At 40.7% G+C, this 19745-nt stretch overlaps 1 protein-coding gene across 5 annotated transcripts in view; it reads right to left on the bottom strand.

Moving 5' to 3' along the window:
* The window catches only part of LOC146691051 (LIM and senescent cell antigen-like-containing domain protein 1), a 36909-nt gene extending 18038 nt beyond the window's left edge, over window positions 1-18871 (bottom strand). The window contains exon 1 of one of the 5 annotated variants that reach the window (XM_085434353.1): window positions 18697-18871. In XM_085434353.1, the coding sequence (XP_085290479.1) occupies window positions 18697-18725 (29 nt within the window). In that variant the 5' untranslated portion in view covers window positions 18726-18871. Of the gene's footprint in view, window positions 1-1209; window positions 1589-10191; window positions 10445-18696 lie in introns of those variants that run through there. The other 4 variants (XM_085434352.1, XM_085434350.1, XM_085434349.1 and 1 more) reach the window with 4 other exon arrangements.
* Window positions 18872-19745: the final 874 nt, after the last annotated feature.

Genomic DNA, 19745 nt, shown 5'->3' with positions numbered 1-19745 from the left:
TGACTGTTCTGACCATGCAATGGTAAATTTCAGCTTTTCTTAGAATGATTTCAACACAGATTTACAAATAAGAATTGCCTTATTACACTGGTGAGGGCTCACAGTAAAAATAGCCAAATTTTTAAAAAATGATGTCAGCACATGTGCCAGTAATCCCCGTGAACCAACAGCTCGGTTTCCTGACTCGGCCCCTGTATGATGTCATTGAGAACGGATATTCCTAACATGACCATTTTAGGCTGCGAGCACAGAAGCCCCACCCATCTGCTGTTCAAACCTTTTGTTTGCTAGGTGCAGCCAGTCAGCGAAAAGTTGGATTACAGGGAGGGGCAGGCTCAAAGATAGAGCTAAAATCAGTGGATGAAATGACTGTCTTAGCACACGAAAAGAAATATTATATTGAAAAGTTCCATTTCAATGTTTTACACGACTGACACGGCTCTTGCTTTCCTCAAAACAAAATTTTCTGTCTCTTCTGTCTCTATTGACTGCTTCCGATGACAGGCCTCTAAGCGTCCTTTAGAGAAACCTGTGGGTGACCCTACATTCATGCTTTCCCACATGTGATGATGTACCCTGATCAGTCAGAAATAAAGTATGTATATTTAGCCTTCCTGTGTTTCAGGCACACATACTTCAAATGCCAGCCAGCATATTCTGCTTTGCATAACAACTCCCCCCCTTGGCACAAAAATAACTCTTCCTGTGTGCTCCCTCCTGTAGCGCTCAGAGCTATCCCTGCACAAACATGGCACCTAAGGAAGCTTAAGCTGATAAAGCCCAGTAAATAAATCAGAATTCTTCACATTCTGTAACACGGCCGTAAGCTCGGGGTTAACACACTAACGCTACGTCAGCAAATGAGCAGAGTAAAGTCCTTAACCCACAATTTCTCTGTCATAATCCCTTTTTGTGTGCACTGCTACCACTTCAATTGGCATGTTGGTTACAAAAAGCATATTCTTAAGCTGAGAATGAGATGATACCAGTCATCATACAGCCAGGCAAAGAAGACAACTCTTTAAGTCCTGTCGATATTTTGGCAGTTGGGCAGCTGAAAGGGGAAAGCAGAAGACTACTACACACCTCAAGGCACAATTTGCACATTCAACATCCTACACTGAGGTATATCTTTTCTTACTACACTCACAGAAATCTGTGGTTAGAGGTCTCCAAGTCACAATAAAATCTTACTTCTGATCTACTTACTAGCGAGCATAAAAATCACAAAACTCCTTGTAGACTTTCACATCACTCTTCCGCCTCTGTGATTTGGACACGGGGACCTCATCCTCCGCTCCATCTCCTCCACCGCCCTGAAGCCTCTGATGGTAGCCGTTCATCTCGCTGTGAGGACTGTGGTGTACAGCTTCATCCTCAGGTATCGATGGAGGCATTCCACGTCCGTTCATATCCATGCTTATCTGAATTAACAGCAATAGTCCGCCTACCGCCGGCTCAAGAGAAATGCTATTAAAAGTCCTTACACTCCAGTAAAAATGCTTTGGGATGCTTCAGTGTTCGTTTCCAGCAGCAGGAATGCAGTAGGCAGGGAGAGCCGTAATCCACATAGCAAGAAGGAGAGCAAAACACCAATCACACTACACTGGGAGTAGTCTCTCTCTCTCTCTCTCTCTCTCTCTCTCACACACACCCTCTCTCATGGACATACTCCCCCCCTTTCTCTCACTCCCCCATCAACTCTCAGCACACACACACACTTTTCCAAACTCGCTGTCTATTCTTGGGCAGGTTGCTGAAATTGAAAGGCCCACCCTGACGCCTGTCCAGGCAGAGGTCACTGTGTCAGATCGCACTTACACACACACACACACACAGCATTATTTTAATTTTTGAAATCCCCAATATATAAACTGTCTTCGCCTGATATCTCCTCATGCTATCAATCTCTCTGTGTGTGTTTGTGTTAAACAGCTGGAGCTCTCAGCTTTCTGGGAGATCTAACAATGTGGCTCCAACTGAGGATTGCGCAAAGCGGGAATGTCAGACAGCGACGCAAAGAGCCTAAAAGAGTCCAGTACAAACCAGGAACAGAGAGAATAACAGTGTAACAGATTACTGTTTATTCCATCTCATGTAAGACATCATTGGATAAACACAGTTGTGAAAGAAACCAAGCAGCAGTGTGTTCGGCAAGCCTGCAGGGGCCAGACTTGAATGCGTAATCAGCCTCCTGATACGAGGTAAGTAGCTAACACATGCAGGAAAAAACAGAAGTGGCTTTAATTGCACGCATTTTCCTTTGTTATTATTATTTTTTTTTTTTTACACACAAACATCCCTGTTTCTTCCCTTTCCAGCTGTTGTGTTGTTGTGCAAAGCAGGAAATTCACACACAAGAAAAAAAAAGTTTGGTATCATGTCAAAGTCTGTATCAATGCAAGCTGCCTCGCTGAGTCAGAATCCCTGAACACTTTCATATTCACCAGCTCCAAAAACACCGTTTATGAACTGCTTTTGTTCTTTAAAAGTCTCCGCAGGATTCAAACTTGAATTCAACTGAGAAAATAGTAAGAATCTTCTCCAATATCAGTCTGAAACATCAGAAGCTGTCTAGGGCTACAATTATAAATTTGTTAATCATCTTTCTACCCTATATTGGTCCAAGCCAAGGGCATTCCTTTAAAGCCACAATTCTCTTTGATAGCTCTTTATGTGGCTACACTAAGCTGGCATCTCAAATTAATGACCACTTCCCAAACCATCAAAACAACACCAGGCTATATCCGCAAATACGCTCCAGTGAGGCAAACATGTTTGACTCTCCACACTGGAGAGCAGCCAGTGTGTTAATCCAGCAAAGTAAGGGATGGCTGATGATTGCTTAAACCTGTAAAGCGTCAGCACCACGATGTTCAAGTCCCATGTGTCATTGTGCGTCCAGCTGAAACATGTCGGAGTCCTTCAGTATAAGTCTTACTACATGACTCCATTCTACAAATAGACACCCAGTGGAGCCTCGACTCCAAACTAGGTGCTGGCAGCTGCTGTTTTGTGTCTGTGTATGTGTGCGAGAGAATTTGTATACATGATAGAGGCCAACTCTGTCTTCGGAGTGGAGGAAGGCTACATAACTTCACATTCAAAGTCTATTACCCACATTTTTTTCTTGCTTGTTTTTAAAAGCATCATAGCTGTAGATTTTTTTTTCATGCCTCTTCTCGATACCAACGCATAAGCTTGCGACTAGCTGACTGGTGCTCTTGCTAGGCAACACCAGAGATACTAACTGGTGTAAAGACATTGTTCATATTTTATTAAAATACAATAGTAGTTTTACAGTGACTGAAAGATGTTACGAAACCACTGGCAACCGGAGAAGATGCCTATCTGTGATAGGAAGATGCAAACGAGTGAGAAAGTAAGCAAAGTAAACTCAGGAGGTAGAGACTCGGGGGGTAATCAAAAGGTTGCCAGTACGCAGATGCCTTAAACCTGCATTCTTTCTTTCTAGGAATGGGAGACTCCTCTGGTTGCAAAAATCAACTGATTGTATCAAAGTGTACAGGCTTTGATTTATAACCTGAGGCAATGAGTTTCTTGTGAGTTCATGGTCTCAGTTGCTAGTTTTAAGCTTGCTGAATAATATGTGGTGTTTAATCTGTAACTTTCTTGATTCAGGTAAAGAAAAGAGGGGTAAAGTACTGATAAGTGGCTCCTACTCATATTTACCCCACATGTGTCATGCCTGCTTTCCAAACATCAATATGGTGAAAAAGCTCAAGGCTTCACAACAGGACTATACTAACCCTTGGATGACATCTTGGTAGGTATGTCTGAACAATCTGGTTGTCATCAAAAGACAAAGTCTGGATTCATACATAGATGACATAATCAGCCAGACATATCACCGGGCACTATTTAAAGACTCGAGAGCTTTTTCAGAAAAGAGCATTGTCTGTCATAATGTCACGTGGTCTGTGCGGCGAATCTTAGCCACTTGGAATCAGTATTGAGTGACCGGGGCACAATGGACGCAGGGTGGGTGCTGAACAGGAAGCTTTCCTCCTGATTACAGTCACAGCACAGTGTTCCACCCTCAAAAATGAAAGACTTGAACAAACAATTATTCAAGTTCTCTGGTGCCCACACTGACCATAGTTGTCTTTACAAGTTGGTTATTTTCTAACCATAGTGTCAATTTGAAAATATTGAATGTGCCAATATTGAAACTGGAAAATTCAATTGTTATAACTTTTCTTCTCTAGATATTATTTAAAGGCCAAACAAGTGACTTCACCCCAGAGCAGAGTTTGTCATTACTCAAAATGACTGTTTAGACATGTGAGGAGATGAAACCGCTCAAACTGTGCCTCTCGTTTTTGTTGATCATTCTAGACACACCTAAACTAGAAAATGTGAAAAAAAAACACCTTCACATAGGACTTTCTGTCTTAGATTCCTGAAGCATCCAAGACACAATACTGACAGAGTTTTGTTGCTTTTTACAACTCAGATTGGACAGTAAGTGTATAGTCTGATCCCAGCACTCAGCCAAAGAGCTTCTCAATACTAGTGAAAGAGAAAGAGAGAGATAATGTGAGTGTTGATATGAACGTCAACCTGAGCTTAAAACTGGCTACAGCAACTGTCAGCAGTTGGATAAATGTCTCTGGTGTGTTCCTTTAGCAGGACAGGATTTTTAGGCTTCATTCACTCCTTGTTAAATCTGACGTAATAGTGTCAAGCACTACTGAGGATTAAAAAAAGATACTCTAATACAGGGATCAGTGTAGTTGGTCTTCCAGCAGTTATAATCAGGTAAATAATCAAGGAATCTATGAAAGAGAATTGCTGTTTCTTTAATATTAAACACAAAAATGGTGAGCACTGTGTTTTAATTTAAGAATTGAACAAAGATTTTAAAAATCTATTCAAAAAGTAAAGACAAGATGGAAAAAACAACCTTTAACCACATTATGAGTATCGATGTTGCATAGTTTGCCCACCAGAGGGCACTCCACAACATCCCTAATGGAAACAGAGTGGATAGAGCAGAGTCAGAGTTATCTGCGTAAACAAGTAATCTGAGACTTTTTTTCCTGACAAGTTCCCAGTTGGCAACATGTGTTTGGAACAAACACAAAAAACTGTTTTTGTGCTTGTTACGTTTAAACACGTAAATAAATAACTAAATAAAACAAATGCTAAGGCAATGTGTTTGTGCTTTGTGTATCTGAAAGAAAAAAATATTTCGTAGATATGTTATTGGTTGATCATATTAGATTTTTAACTGAACAAATATCCGTGTCAGCATCGGCTGCATAACATAAAGTGAATAATTATATAATCTAGTTTTAAGCTAACATTAGCAACAGCTTTCACTTAAATTAAGGGTCAATGAGTGTGGTACAGTGTCAACATCATCATGCCAGGGCGAAAGCACCGAAAAAGTAGTTTTGCAGTGTTCTGAATTATGTCATCTATATATTGTTTTGTGGTTTGAATTGTTTGCCACAAAAAAATCATGTACTTTATCTTAATCCTCAACCAAAATCAGAACATGGGACACTCGGGATAGTGTGTCCAGCATTAGCTTGAAAGAGTGCTATAAATGACCAGTGCTAATAAAAGTCTGGAGAGGGGGAATCACTGGAGGGTTCACAGGTCAGGTTCCAATCAAATGACCTGGGCTTGTCTCCAACTGTGGAGCATGTTTAGACATTAGACAGAAAAAGGATAACAGATTTTTTCTTTATGATTTCTGTGTGCAATATTTGAGACCTTTTCTTTTTTTCTTTTTTTTTTTTTACAAAAGGAACATTAGATGTGCTGAACCAACATTTGATCCCTTTATAGACTCTATCACTGTCCGAGCCCTTGGCACTCATGATAAGCATCCATTGATTACAAAGGAGCTGATGTTTAGATGTGCACTTTTTTGACTAGCTTATCCTAAAAACACAAATACAGGTCCTCTATTTTTCAAATGAGCAAATAAACACGGCAGAGCTTCAGCAGAGTTCGGGAGCATACACCGATCAGGCATAACATTATGAAGATCTGCTTAATATTGTGTTGGTCCCCCTTTTGCTGCCAAAAGAACTCTGACCTGGAGTTCACGAGACCCCTGAAGGTGTGCCATGGTATCTAGCACCAAGATTTTAACAGCACTGATCAGTGACGTAGGGCCTTCATAGATCTGACTTGTTTGACCTACACAGTCAACAAATACTTGATTGGATTGAGATCTGGAGACTTTGGAGGCTAAGTCAACAACCTCAAACTCATTGTTGTGCTCCTCAAACCATTCCTGAAACATTTCTGCTTTGTAGTAGGGCGTGTCACCCTGTTGAAAGAGGCTATAGCCATCAGGGAGTACTCCAACGGGTCGGATCCACTATTGGATTTGTAGCATTGCTTAGGTTTGTGGTACATGTCAAACTAACATCCAGATAGATGGCAGGACCCATGTTTTCTCAGCAGAACATTGTCCACACTGCCTTCTTCCTACAGGGCATCCAATTCTATTCTATTTGGTTTTTAAACTTAAGATGGAACCAAACCAGTTTTGTTGTTTTTATGTATATATAATAACAAAGCAGGTCATTTATTCATACAATATAATACAGAACATTTATGTTTAAATGTATATTACTCTAGGCTTAATTGGCCTCTTTCTGCAGGCTCGCTTTAAAACTGGAATCAGCAGCAGTTCTGATTCCTCTCAGCTGATGCAACACAAGGAGTCTCAGACCAAAGAAACTAATCTAACACACCACCTGTAACATACTCGCAGTGTCAACAGCAGCCATGGAAACACAGACCTGACGTCTCTTTGAGCAAAACCTTTGGCACCAAGTCAAGTGTACACACACCAGCACAAGCATAGAAGTGCACACAAACATGTAAAACTGAGTGATTCGATGAGTGTGTCCTGAAGGCCACTTTGACCTCCACTATCAAATGTTCAATCCCATTTAACTGCCCAGGACAGGAAAAACACACTAAGCATAACAGCAACATGTCACATGCTCTTTGTTATTAGTGCAGAGTTACTAGCAAGTTGCAATCTTCATCTTCGTTTAAATATTATTTAACATCACCCCATCCCCAATAAATATGAATCAACTGATCATTACATGTAACGAATAAATAATTTTTACATAGTTATGGATGTTTTTTTGGTTTGGAAAATGTAAATGTAATCTAATCTTTGAAATTGCGGTGTTTGTTTTCTTTGTCAACATTGCAACTGCTCCACCTAATTCTGATGACGACAAGTGGAAGTGTGTAGGCGGATCTAACTGCAGGGCCGGAGGTAAGGGGTGGCCATGGCCACTGACAACAGAGATTAAAATGTGGCCACCCCTGTAGCCAAACCACACAACCAATAGTGAAGTAAGAGGTTATGCACACAATCATAAAACTCAAATTAGACTACTATTTACTGTTCTTCAAGCAGAACCTTTTTTGTGATATTGACTATTATTCCCTCACACGGATAGTCAACAGTACATGAATTGTCATAGGATTTATACCTATATAAAAAAATGATTAGGCAATCAAATAAAAACTGTTTCCACCCAAACCTTTAATCAGTTTGATAAGTGTTTCCTTCTTTGTGTTTTTAATGATTCATTTTGCTCTTCTGATTTGCTTGTTAAGGTTCACTATTATCAGCTTTACTTACAGCATCTGCTTCATTTCGGTTCTGCTGAAAATTTATCGGACATGTCTGGCACCAAAAATAGCCTAATAACCTGCCACTGTTAAATCCTGTAGCACTGTTTCTTTGGTTATATTTCTCTCTGAAATATAAATATTATCTCTTTCCCCCTTGGACGCCTGCTAGGAATAGCCCATGTTCCTCTTACTTGAACTGTGCAGTTTGTGTCATATTTCAAGCCTGCTTCTAGAGGAATATGACTGATGCATGAGCTGTGCGTAAGCTTAGAAGGATGCCACGCTGAGGATGTGAACAAATGGGTGAAAAATTTGTCTGACAGACAACTCATCCAAGCAGAGAAAAACATCCTTGCTAAAGGGTTGAACTTTGCTGTGACGCCGAGACAAATCCTGCTAGTGGAACTGATCACAGCCACAGAAACAGCGATTCAAAACAACAACATTGCAGACGTGGAAGAAGAGCAACTACGGACAAAGGTTTCGGCCTGTCTCAGCAACGCAAAGCCCCCAGCATCCAACATCAACATGGAGGAGAGGGAGGCACTCACATCACTTAGTAATGACAACAACATTATCATCCTTCTGGCAGTCAAGGGTGACAAAAATGCTAATGAGCCCCTGAAACGACAACCAGTCTTCAGTCCACCTGTTTCAGTAATAAAGGCAGAAAAATTGGTGTGCCATGGGTTCCCCAGGTTCACCCATTGTGGCCAACTTGTACATGGAAGAAGTGGAAAAGAGGACTTTGTTATCCTACCCTGGAACACCACCAACTCATTGGTTCAGATATGTGGAGGACACCTGGGTGAAAATCAAATCTCAGGACATACCACAGTTCACTGATTACATTAACTTGGTGGACTAACACATCAAATTCGCCAGGGAGTATATGAAAAGTCGCAGGTTACCCTTCTTAGCCTGTGAGATTTCCATCAGTAATGGGGGACATTTAAAAGCTAATGTGTACTATAAACCAATGCATGCGAACCAGTATTTAATGTTTGAATCACAAACTGGGTGTCATCAGGTCGCTACAACACAGAGCAAACACCATCTCCACAGACAGAGCGGCCAGGGAAGCAGAAAAACATCACATAAACAGGGCCCTGGGTAAATGTAGTCATCCCTGCTGGATATTTGTTAAAGATGGGAAGGCACCTAAAGAAAGCTCCAGCCGATGCCGGAGAGAAGGACAACCGCTGCCTAAGTGAAAACCCTTAGTGATCCTTTCTGTGTCAGGAGTATCGGAACAGTTGAGTTGCGTCTCACATGACAGAGTGGATCAGAAATACAAGAGTAAATAAATGCCCACTGTCTTTCTCACCTCCGTTTTCTGACTTCTGTAGTTTAAAGCAGTCTTATCATTTATTGATGCTGCCTAAATGTAATTCTAGATAAATACAAACACTGCACAGTCACAACTGTCACAGGGATATTTAATTAATTTGTTATTTTTATGCACTATATTCATATAAGCTGTCTGTGACACTGCATTTGAATACCTGTTAAACACAGCGGCCCTGCTGAGTCCGATGTTATTGCCTCACCAAAGGTTTGATTTTAATTTAGTTGTTTAAATGTTAATTGCTCCGCCTGCTCCTCAAACCCTTTTTCAGGGTTACAGGGCGAGAACGGAGCTTTTTTTTTTTTTGGTTTGGCTCAACACACCTCTGAAGAGAGCCCTCTTTCTGTCCGCATTCCTGACATTTTTGCATGCCACATACGACTCAGCATCTCACACACACTCGCAGAAACACACATCAGAGGAGAGCGACAGCGCAAGAGACAGAGAGAGATGCGTCTGACAAAAAGAAACCAACAGACATCCAAAACTGATGTTATCATATTATAAAAACCAATATTACAAAACTCTGTACATGTACACATCTGTTGCTGCTGCTGCTCACATAACTCACAGGAATTCAACCATCAACCACAATACTTACTGTTCAAACACCACAGAAAATATCACCTTATCCATCCACGCTAATACGCAACACATCGGTAAGTAGTTTTCTTCAAAGAGCCTGTAGTAAAGATAAGTATCTGTAGTATACCACACACCACATTTGCTATTTCATGTGAGACTGCAAGTCAGTGCTGATGATAAGGAAGCTGATAAGTTTGACAACACTTGGACCCCACACTAAAAATCAATGTTTGTGAACTGAGATTAAACCCTAAAAGAAACATCGAACAAAGACTTCAAAAACAGATTTGAAGAAGTTAATCGTTTGTTATCTCGCCGAACACTTCTGTAAGCACACTGCAGTACTTGACATGACCTTTGAAGAACCCGCACACTTTTAATGGTTTTTTATTTGAAATGCTAAGTGTCATTATTGAGCCATTAAAAACCATTTACATGTGTGAAAACCAAAGTGGGCTCAACGCCCTGTGTAGACCACACTTCCTAAAAACTGAGTGCTACAGACTGACAATCGCATTGAGATGTCGGCCAATACAACACACACAATGACACAAGAAAATTGTGTGCATAAATCGTTATTTCTCACCGTAAATGTGACAGTTTGCACCCACCTGTAGCTGTCCCAAGCCAAACTCTCGCTGACATTTCCATTGTCTGGTTTTTCCTTCCTTCGCCTGTATAAGTCTGAGTTTGACAACTCTTTCAGCCTCAAAGAGTTCATCTCCCCTTTGCCTTGCTTTCTCTCTCTCTCTCCCTCCCTCTCTTCCTTCCTTCCTTCCTACCTCTCGTCGGCTGAAAACGCTCAGTCCCCAGTACGAATTGTTGAATCTCGTCTCACTCCAGTACTTGTCTCTCACATACACTTCCAGGGCTCAAACCCTTGAGCACACAGAGGTGTGGTTATGTGGTTACACACCTATCAAAAAAGATATGCTCCCCCTCCCCCTCCTGCAGCAGGTAGAAGGGGGGGGAATGCATCACAGGAAGGAGGAGACAAAAGAAGAAGAAGAAGAGTCCTCGACCTTTCAACACTGTCAACGCAGTCTCTGTTCACCTCCTACATCTCTCTGCCTCAGCACTCTCTGTACAGCAAATAAAAGCTGGAGAAGAAAAGGCATGAAGAGCTGATAAAAAGAAGCAGATTTATTTTCTCACACTTAGAATACACTCATACAGAGTGTGAGTGCCTTCTGCATAATCCTTAAGAAGGCATTCATGTTGGAGCTTTAAAGTAAAAAAATGTCAATATTGCCAATAAGTATTTGTAGATGTCTTGTTTGTTCATAAAGAAACTTTATTATGATCGATGACAGGAATATAAAGCCAAACTTCAAACTTCTTGTACTTTGGAACGCACTAAGGACCAGCGCTGATATCTGATCACGGGTACACGGGTCGGCACGGATACTATTTTCACAGCTTTTGTAAACTGAAATTATTTCCCAGCAACAAACAACAAACTATTGAGAAAAAGCAAAATGTCACTCTATGAATAATTCATCACAGCACTATGTGGGAGCGCTTATGTGGGAAGGGCTAATCTACAGCGAACACAAACCACAACAGATATTCAGGCGCAAACCTCTCAAAACATGAAGCTGTGATGTCATCAGAGAAGGGACGGGGTTCGGTAAACAGCATTCACAGCCATCAACTGACTATATGCACGCTCTGTCAAGGAAGCTCCCTCACACAGAGCATTTCCTGAGATATAAAGTCGAAGGGTGCGCGACTTCTTGCTCTGCGTGCTTATATGTGCTAAAGTGCAGTATAGCGATCAGATGCATATTTCTTTGTCGGCCTTGAAGCCCCCTGATCCTGCTGCGCTTTGCCACAGGCGAGTCTTTTGTCCCTCACGTTACATCTTGTATAAAAAGGCAGGAAGGTTGTGTTTAGCTAAAAGAAGACTATACTGCACAGATGGCCTGTTTACCTCTGCCCTGCGCCTAAATTTAAATAAACCTAATTTAAATATTTTACTGCCCACAAAACAAATATAAGGTTACGTTCTCTTATTTCATTGGAGGATTTTAAAAGGATCTATTTATGTATCTGCAGCTACTCTTGCACATGCCTACTCAGTCTGCTGGGCTTGAAGAAGGTGCTGTGTTCTGAACTAGTAGATAAGACAGAGAACCGACCAGCATTCATCTTTGTCTGGGCAGTTTTACTCATTTTATGGCTAGTTCCTAGAGTTTGTGTACTCTAAACATCTGCGGTACTCCGCTGCATGCCAGAAAGCATACCTGGCTACAACAGGAAGGTGTTTAGTTCAAACTTGCAGAGCACAACAGGTAGCTGGGTTGGATCATGGTGTCACCATAAATGAACCACTTTGGAGTTCATGTGACTCATTCATTTAACTTCATCTCCTCTAAAAGTGTCCTGGTGCAGCTGGTTTGGTGTTAACATCTGCACAACGCAACCACAGGTCGAGGAGAGGTGTCAAAACACCTTTGAAACAATTATTTCATTTATTGTATTATTGTTTATTAGCACATTTTGTAGAAAGTTAACAGCTCAGCTATAAAGGTGCTGGTTATAGAACAACCTACTACTTCTCATGAGTTAATTCTGATTGCTTTCTTAGGAGTTCTTTTTATTAAATAAAATGACCATTAGAGATGCAAAGGTACAGCTCAGGTTTGAAAGCTGTGTGACGGCTGACAAAAATCATGTATGTACAGACAACTACACGCAACATTTCCACCCCGCAGATTCACCTTCAACAGCCTGCCTTGACCTGTTCAGCATTCCACGTAGCCTTAACAAACACTTGCTCTCACACACACACTCATGCACAGAGTGTGAATTTTGAAATTTAATGTCAGCTTCACATCCTGGAGCAGCTGGAACAGGGTCACAGCAGCTCCGGCTGACATGTCTCAGTATGCCATAACACTCATGATGAATCCCAGACCGTTCTCTTTCTTCCCCACTCTTCACATGCTTCAGCCAGTTTCTAAAAGTTTCCTCGGAACGAATAAAAGCGTGCCAGCTGTATTTCGAAAAGAGGAAAAGTGATGTTGTGCAATGACATTTGTGCAATTTGGAATTTAAGGGGATATGTTGAGTTAAGACTGACTCATCGTCATCACCACACATACACACAAGCTGAGCAGACGTTTCCCACAAGCCCAACAAGCCTTCCACCATGAACACACTGCCACTGTGTGGCCGTTGCTGACATTACAGCTACTCTTACTGACTTCGATCCTACGCTTTTCATATTCGGTTTGTGTGACATGCACCACTGCAGGTAAGAGATGAAACCCATCACAGTGGGATTAAGAAACAGTGCTAACAGTAGCACAATGCTGCTTCTCGTTTAATTTAAGGTGTTGCATGCCAGCTCTGCGTGCCTATGTGTGGTTTACGTTCATGCCAGAAAACAAACTTCATCACAATGATGATTAATATGTTATACAACAATAAGCTGACAGTGGAATTACAGCTTTTCTCTGCAGAAAAGAGGAATGAAAGTCAGTAGAAGAAACAGAATAAATGTGTGTGAATGAGAGGGATACAGGTTGAGGGTAGATGAATTTTAATACCTGGGGTCATCCAACCAAAGCAACGGACTGCACAAGAGAGATGGAGGAGAGAGTGCAGGTAAGGAGGATTGGGTGGAGATGAGTGTCAGGGCTGATTTGTGAGAAAAGGATGGGAGCAAGAGTGAAAGAGAAGGTGTACAAGATGGCAGTGAACCCTTCTATGAAATATGAAATGATGGTTTGCAGGGCGTGGCAGTGAAAAAAAGATCAGAGGCAGAGGTAAAGATTTTCATTATGTGTAACCAGAAGGTACATCAGAGGGACAGCTCAGGTTGAGGGTTTTAGCGACATAGTGGGAGACGCAAGACTAAGATGGTTTGGACATGTGCAGAGGAAGGATGGTGGATATACTGGACAAAAGATGTTAAAGATAAAGCTGCAATACAACAGGAGGATCAAGAGGAGATTTGTGGCTGTAGTAAAGGAGGACATGCACGCATAGACGTGACAGAGGATGACAGGGTTAGGATGAGATGGAGGCAGATGATCTGCTGTGCCGACCCCAAAAAAGCAGCAGCAGAAGAAGGCAAAGACTTCAGGCCCTTAAGTATCAACTGTGCAACATTTAAGTGCCACAGCCTACCTGAGTATTGTTGCTGACCATGTCCATCCCTTTATGACCACAGTGTACTCATTTTCTGTTTCCTGTTTCCAGCCAAGCCACAAAGCCCAAACATCTCAACCTGGTTTTTTTTGGCCACCTAACAATATGTTCATTGTACTCCACAGTCACCAAATTTCAAACCAATAACGCACCTTTGAGATGTGGTGGAAGACAGGAGATTGTGCAGCTGACAAATCTGCAACAACTGTGTGATGCAATCATGTCAATATTAGGTCATTTCTGAAGGTGGTCAAATAGGTACACTATATAATGTTAAATTAAAATAATAAATTGATTCTTGCCAGGATTGACACCTGCATGAGGAAGCACAGACAACTAAAACAGACGAACACCCTGACATGTCTTTCACTTGTGCACGTAGTAAAGCCTCGCAGCTGCTAAAATCACAAAAAGTGATAATGAAATGTAAAAAAAACAAACATCTTACCAATATTTTGTCAGACTGCAGCTAGAATATTTCGGCCGTTGGTGCAAAGTCCCCTTTGCTATAACTGCAAACACTCTAACAACCGTTATCTCAGTCAACGTGGCCACATCACTTCCTGTTCACAGCTGTGTGTGTTTGTGGTCACTTGTGTCTACATGTTAGCACTGTGTGTGTTTGAGAGTGATGGGGGGGGCGTTGTTCAGGCCACTGGCTCGCAGAATGTTTGCCAGGATAAAGGCAGGGTGTGAGGAGGACAGATAAAAGGTCACATGGAAAAGGGGGAAAATGGAGGAACGAAGTGGCGCGAGGAGCCGTTGATGAAGAAGCGTTGATAATAAAGTAATTCTCACAGAGCTGCGAAATTTGGTGTTTCTCTCAGTTTTAATCAAGAGGGTAAACCACAGGCTGAGCTCATGTTATATTGTGTGTGTGTGAGGGATTCATCATAGTGATGGGTGTGCCTTCATATGTCTAACAACAGGCTGTTTCACTGTGATGAGACAAAAGAGATTGCTAAATATCTCCCTGCTGAAATAACCAAGCGCCCATTTATCTCTACCAACAATATGATTGGTTCAGTTTTTCAGTTCCCTGATTCAACTTAGATTAACTCTCTGGATACATAAATTCTTTGGAAAGATTCACTACCATTATCACAGGATACAGAGAGAGAGAAAAAATTTTTTTCTCACATCTTCAAAAATGCATATCACATTAAAATAATAATTTTTAAAAGTCCTGATGTTCAGTACAACATATTACAAGCTAATCTTGATACAAATAATCAAGGAGGAGGAACTCAAGTCATGCACGGCGTGTAGGGAATCTTTAGCTCGCAGTCAATTGCAGCAAAAGATTCCCGGTTTGATCCCAGGAGGAAACACAGATCCCTTTGGGGATGTGTCAGGATGAGAAAAAAAACCTGCCAAATCAAACATGTGGGCTATGAACAACAAAGCAGCCAAAAGTAGCTACTTCTTCTTCTGTCTGCAGGATTAATAATAGCTACATCTGCCTCACCCGATTTAAAGGCCATCTTTTCCACACACAAACACACACCACTGAGGAACTTCTGTAATTACTGTACGATCATTACACATCCTGTTGGTCCATACTTCCCCATGCATCGGTCAGGCTCCCAGCTGACTAACAGAAGAGTTTTTCTTGCTCTGAATGAGCCTTTGAGAGGTGACTGCACATGACAGCAGGCATGAGCGGAGCATTTATTAACCCTTTACCTCTTAAAAGCCTTCTAGGAGTAACCTTTCAAGCACTCTTCTGAACTGAGCAGCTTCTGTCCAATTTCAGGCCTGCTTATAGAACAAAATGACTGAGTGTACATCAGATGTTAGTGAGAGTGGTCTCTGCCTCTGCAGATCTTCATGAGGGAAAGAGTTAAAGGCAGAAGTCTGTGCTTTTTCCTGTCAAACACTTTAATTAGTTGCAAACCAAAGGCTAAAAACATCAACAGGGTTTCATAAAAGCCGCAGACAATCCTTCAGCGTACTTACAAAGAGGAACCATAGTGCTTTAGAGCAGCACTGTGGCGTGAATGGTTTCTACCTGTAGGAAAGAACTTTGGCGCCCCCAAAAGGAAAAAAACAACAAAACAATTGTTTTTTTTATCAGTTTTTTTTTTTTTTTTTTTGGGGGGGGGGTGATATACATTTTTGCTCATTTATAATAATTTAAAAAAGCAACAGGAAAATGCAAAGACTTCTGTTGGATAAAATAACACAACCTCATTGCCTTTAATGTTTTAGTAGCAATTAGTCATTAGCCAAGAAAAAACTCTTGCTGTGGCGACGTTACCTTGATTAATTACTGTGACTGAGGCTAACTGCTGCATCAGTTACAAAGTCATCTTCTTTTTATTTGGACTTTATTTATCAAAAACAGCAGTCCAGACACTTTTAACACTATGTTGTTTTCTTGTCATCAGTGGGTGGCCATAGCTCAGGTAGAGCAGGTGTAGTAATCTGGAGGTTGGTGGTTTGATCCCTGTCTGCGCCAAAGCATCCTCAGGCAACATACTGAACCCCATGCTGCTCTCCGGTGCATCCATTGGAGTGTGAATGTTAAACAGAAAGCAATCAGTTGTAGAAAAAAATTAGTTGTATGGATGAGGCATGTTTTCAGTCCTCAAGTTGAGTAGAAAAGCTTCATTTAAATTTTGTCAGTTTGCTGTTCTGGAGGATTCGGGTGTGTGTTAAGGCAATGCTACAATCTTACCAGGAAAGAACGTCCCAGCAAATTCACCCCAATGCCAGAATGCACAATGCTCAGACAAACTGCAACCCCCCCCCTGAGCTACACTTCAGACTTTACAGGCCTCATTTAAAGAATGAATAAGTATGTGTTGTTAGGAAGGGTTTCCAGGAGAAAGCCTCCTCTCTCTGAAAAACAAACAAAACAAAATGTGGCGGCACGAACTTAGGTTTGCAACGCTGCATCTGCACAAACCACAAGATTTCTGGAAGACATGAATCCAAAGTTAAGACGTTTGACAATAATGCACAGCTCCACCTTTGGCAAAATCCAAACACCTCATACCAACTGTCGTGCATAGTGTGAAGGGAGGGGTGTGTGATCTGGCACCTGGGTCGACCAAGAACTCCTCTGTAAACCAAAGTATTCTAGAGTCAAATGTGAGGCCATCTGTCCAACAGCTAAAACTGGAATCCTGAGCACAGCAGCGAATCCATGACAGAATGGCCAAAAAAGAAATGAATCTTCATGCTGCAACAGTCCAGGCGTTGAAATCCTGTGGTGGGACCTTAAGTGAGCTGTGCATAAACAAATGCCCGTGAACCTCAATGAACTGAAGCAACGCCAAATTCCTCCACAATGATCTGACAGACAGATAAAGTCATACAGAGAGCAATTCATTTGACTTATTGCTGCTAAATGTGGCTCTACAAGCTACTGAAACATGGGGTGTACTTGGTTTTTTCCCATGACTATAAATACTTTTTAATGAGCAGTAAGAGGTAGGTTCTCACTGTGAGGCAACAGTGTAGACAATTAGAGAAAGCTGACTCAATAAATTACTTAATGGTGCATGGAGATTTTTCCAACAATTAATCATCAAATATATAAGAAGGAACTGTGTCGGAGGAAAAAACAAACAAACTTATGTTTCTTCTTTTAAAACCTGAATTGTTTAAATAACTCCTGCATTTCAGAGTGATTGAGCACAGTATGAATAATCGCCCACACAGTTAAATCCACCATCACACAACTTGACTGCTTCCAAACAAGGACAAGTCCACACTGGAGACCGAGACGCTGGTCTAAGCTCTGGTTGTATCAACAGAATGTGGGATCAGATAAAAAATGTAATGCAATGGGAATGCAGCAATCCTCAGGCTTTTAGAAGGGCTAGTCATCTTAGAGCTTTTAGTGCTTTATAAAAGCCATATTCATCCTAACCCATAATTAATTCTGCAGAAGCATTCATGCTGTTTGGAGAAACTACTGCTCTGAACAGCAGTCCCACAGGGACTGTTTAGCCAGGAAGTGATTTAGAAAGCAGTACTGTCCAGTTTCTTTATATGAACATTCCAGGGCAGGGTGGAGGTCACAGAGAAGAGGAACATCCTCCTCCGTTTTTTTGTTGTTGTTTTATTTAAAAGAAAGAAAGAAAACATCCACAAAAATATATATTGCCTTCCTTTAGAGAAAAATATTCTCAAGGTTTTGTGCTTTTGGAAAAACCCACAGGTCTGTTTTCTGTGTGAGAAGGGCATGCATCAATGACTTGCACACATGAGTACCAGGTCAACAAAAATGTATTAAATATAAACCCAAATTTTCAAATAAAAGCTTGTTAAAAATCAGGCTTGGAGATTTTCATTTGGTGCAAGGCTAAAAACTCCAGATTTTGTGGCCTAAATTCTGCACCGTCATATAAACACTACATCTTTAACAGTGCAAAACTTGGATAAAATTGAAAAATTAAAGTCGTTAAAAAAACAGTAGTGCTCTTTAGAAAATTTGTTGCAATTATTAAAAATATTCAAACATAAGGTAACATCATTTTCAAACCTCCAGACCATGTCGTTGGCCACACAGAGCAACAGACCAAACAGATTAAACAGCTATTTAAACAGAGGTTTCTTAAACCAAACCCACTTCTGATTACGTATCATTTTCCATGTGATAGCTGGACGTGTTTTACTTCTAATCATATGTTATAAAAACTACGTTACCCTTTTCCACAGTGAAAGTAACTAGGTAGGAGGCGCTAAAGAGGAGCTTAAGTTGTTCTAAAGATGCAATACAATAAATATGACTGTGTTACTAATTATCTTTACTATTACGTCTATTTTAGAGAATTGCCTCTGGAGTATATTGTGTATTTAAAAAGGTCCAACCGCCTTGGATGACTTATAAATGACTAAACTGCAGTTTTTCACTCCACAAAAGAACAGAGGATAGCGGACTGTCAACTTTTCAGACCAATTTCTCTCTTTTTAGAAAAAATAAAACTTTTTAACAAATCGCTCACCCGTTTGTCATTTCTGTAATGCCGAGCATCACTGTGCCTTCTCTCCCACCAGATGTGCGTCACCCGATCACTGTTGCAGCTGTCCAGATGTTGTGCAGTCCGGGATGTAACGTTGGTTTTCGCACAGCGGAGTAGAATGGCGAGAAGGGGCCTCGCCTCAGTCCGGCCGATCTCACTCTAGTGAATGAGCCACTTCCAGGTGGGACCTTTCAGTGTAAAACAGCAGGCTTGCAAGATTCAAACAGGACCCTAAAAATCGGTTTAAAAAGAATAAATTCCTCCCTTTTTGCACAAACTCGAGCAACACATCATCTTACGTGGGTCTCCCACGATATCGCACGAGACTATTAACACAAATTTAGTTTCCATTTAAGCTAATGAGGAGTCAGGAAAACTGCCTTAAAATACAGTAGGAAACAATTTTCCTTTATACCTTTAACCTGTATGTGTTTGTGTGTGTTTGTACTGCATTCTGTTTGCCTCGCATTTACTATACAAAGTTTAATGCACATTAATATAAAATATACAGGAAAAAATATCAATGAATGAATGAATGAAAACATTTTTAAACATTTTTTTATTTAGTATTGGTGCTAAAATGTTTAAGAAATTTATGGAATTTAAAGATTTTATTCATGTGCCTTTTTGCAAATATATATTGACATTGGTCCCCATCCCCGACCTAAGTCAATAAATCACAATAATACCTCAAAACTGAGAAAATGACTTGGATTAATTGGGTTATTAAGACGAGATCTAAGTTAATAATTTTGAGTTACCTTTTGGTTTTTAAAAAAATAATTTTTCAGAGTCAGTGTGTTTTTTTTGTTGTTTTTTTTTCTTAAGTGTATGATGCAAAGAGCTTTTTGGTCACTCCAAAAGATTTTATACTTGTTGCTCTTTGCTTAAAGAAAAAAAAACACAAAAACAACAAAACAAAGAAAAACGGATGATACTGTAATTCATTTTCCTTTCTTTCGCTACTTTGTGATTTCAGAACTGTTAGAAAGCAAAAAATTTCAATTGTCTGCCTTTCCCCCTAATTTTAT

Source organism: Copadichromis virginalis, linkage group LG16, assembly GCF_057382275.1.
Source record: "Copadichromis virginalis isolate Kocher_CV1m ecotype Utaka linkage group LG16, C_Virginalis_male_GT1.1, whole genome shotgun sequence".
NCBI classification, from domain to species: Eukaryota; Metazoa; Chordata; class Actinopteri; order Cichliformes; family Cichlidae; genus Copadichromis; species Copadichromis virginalis.
Note: the sequence above shows the minus strand (reverse complement) of the source record. Positions and strands in the feature narration are given on the sequence as shown.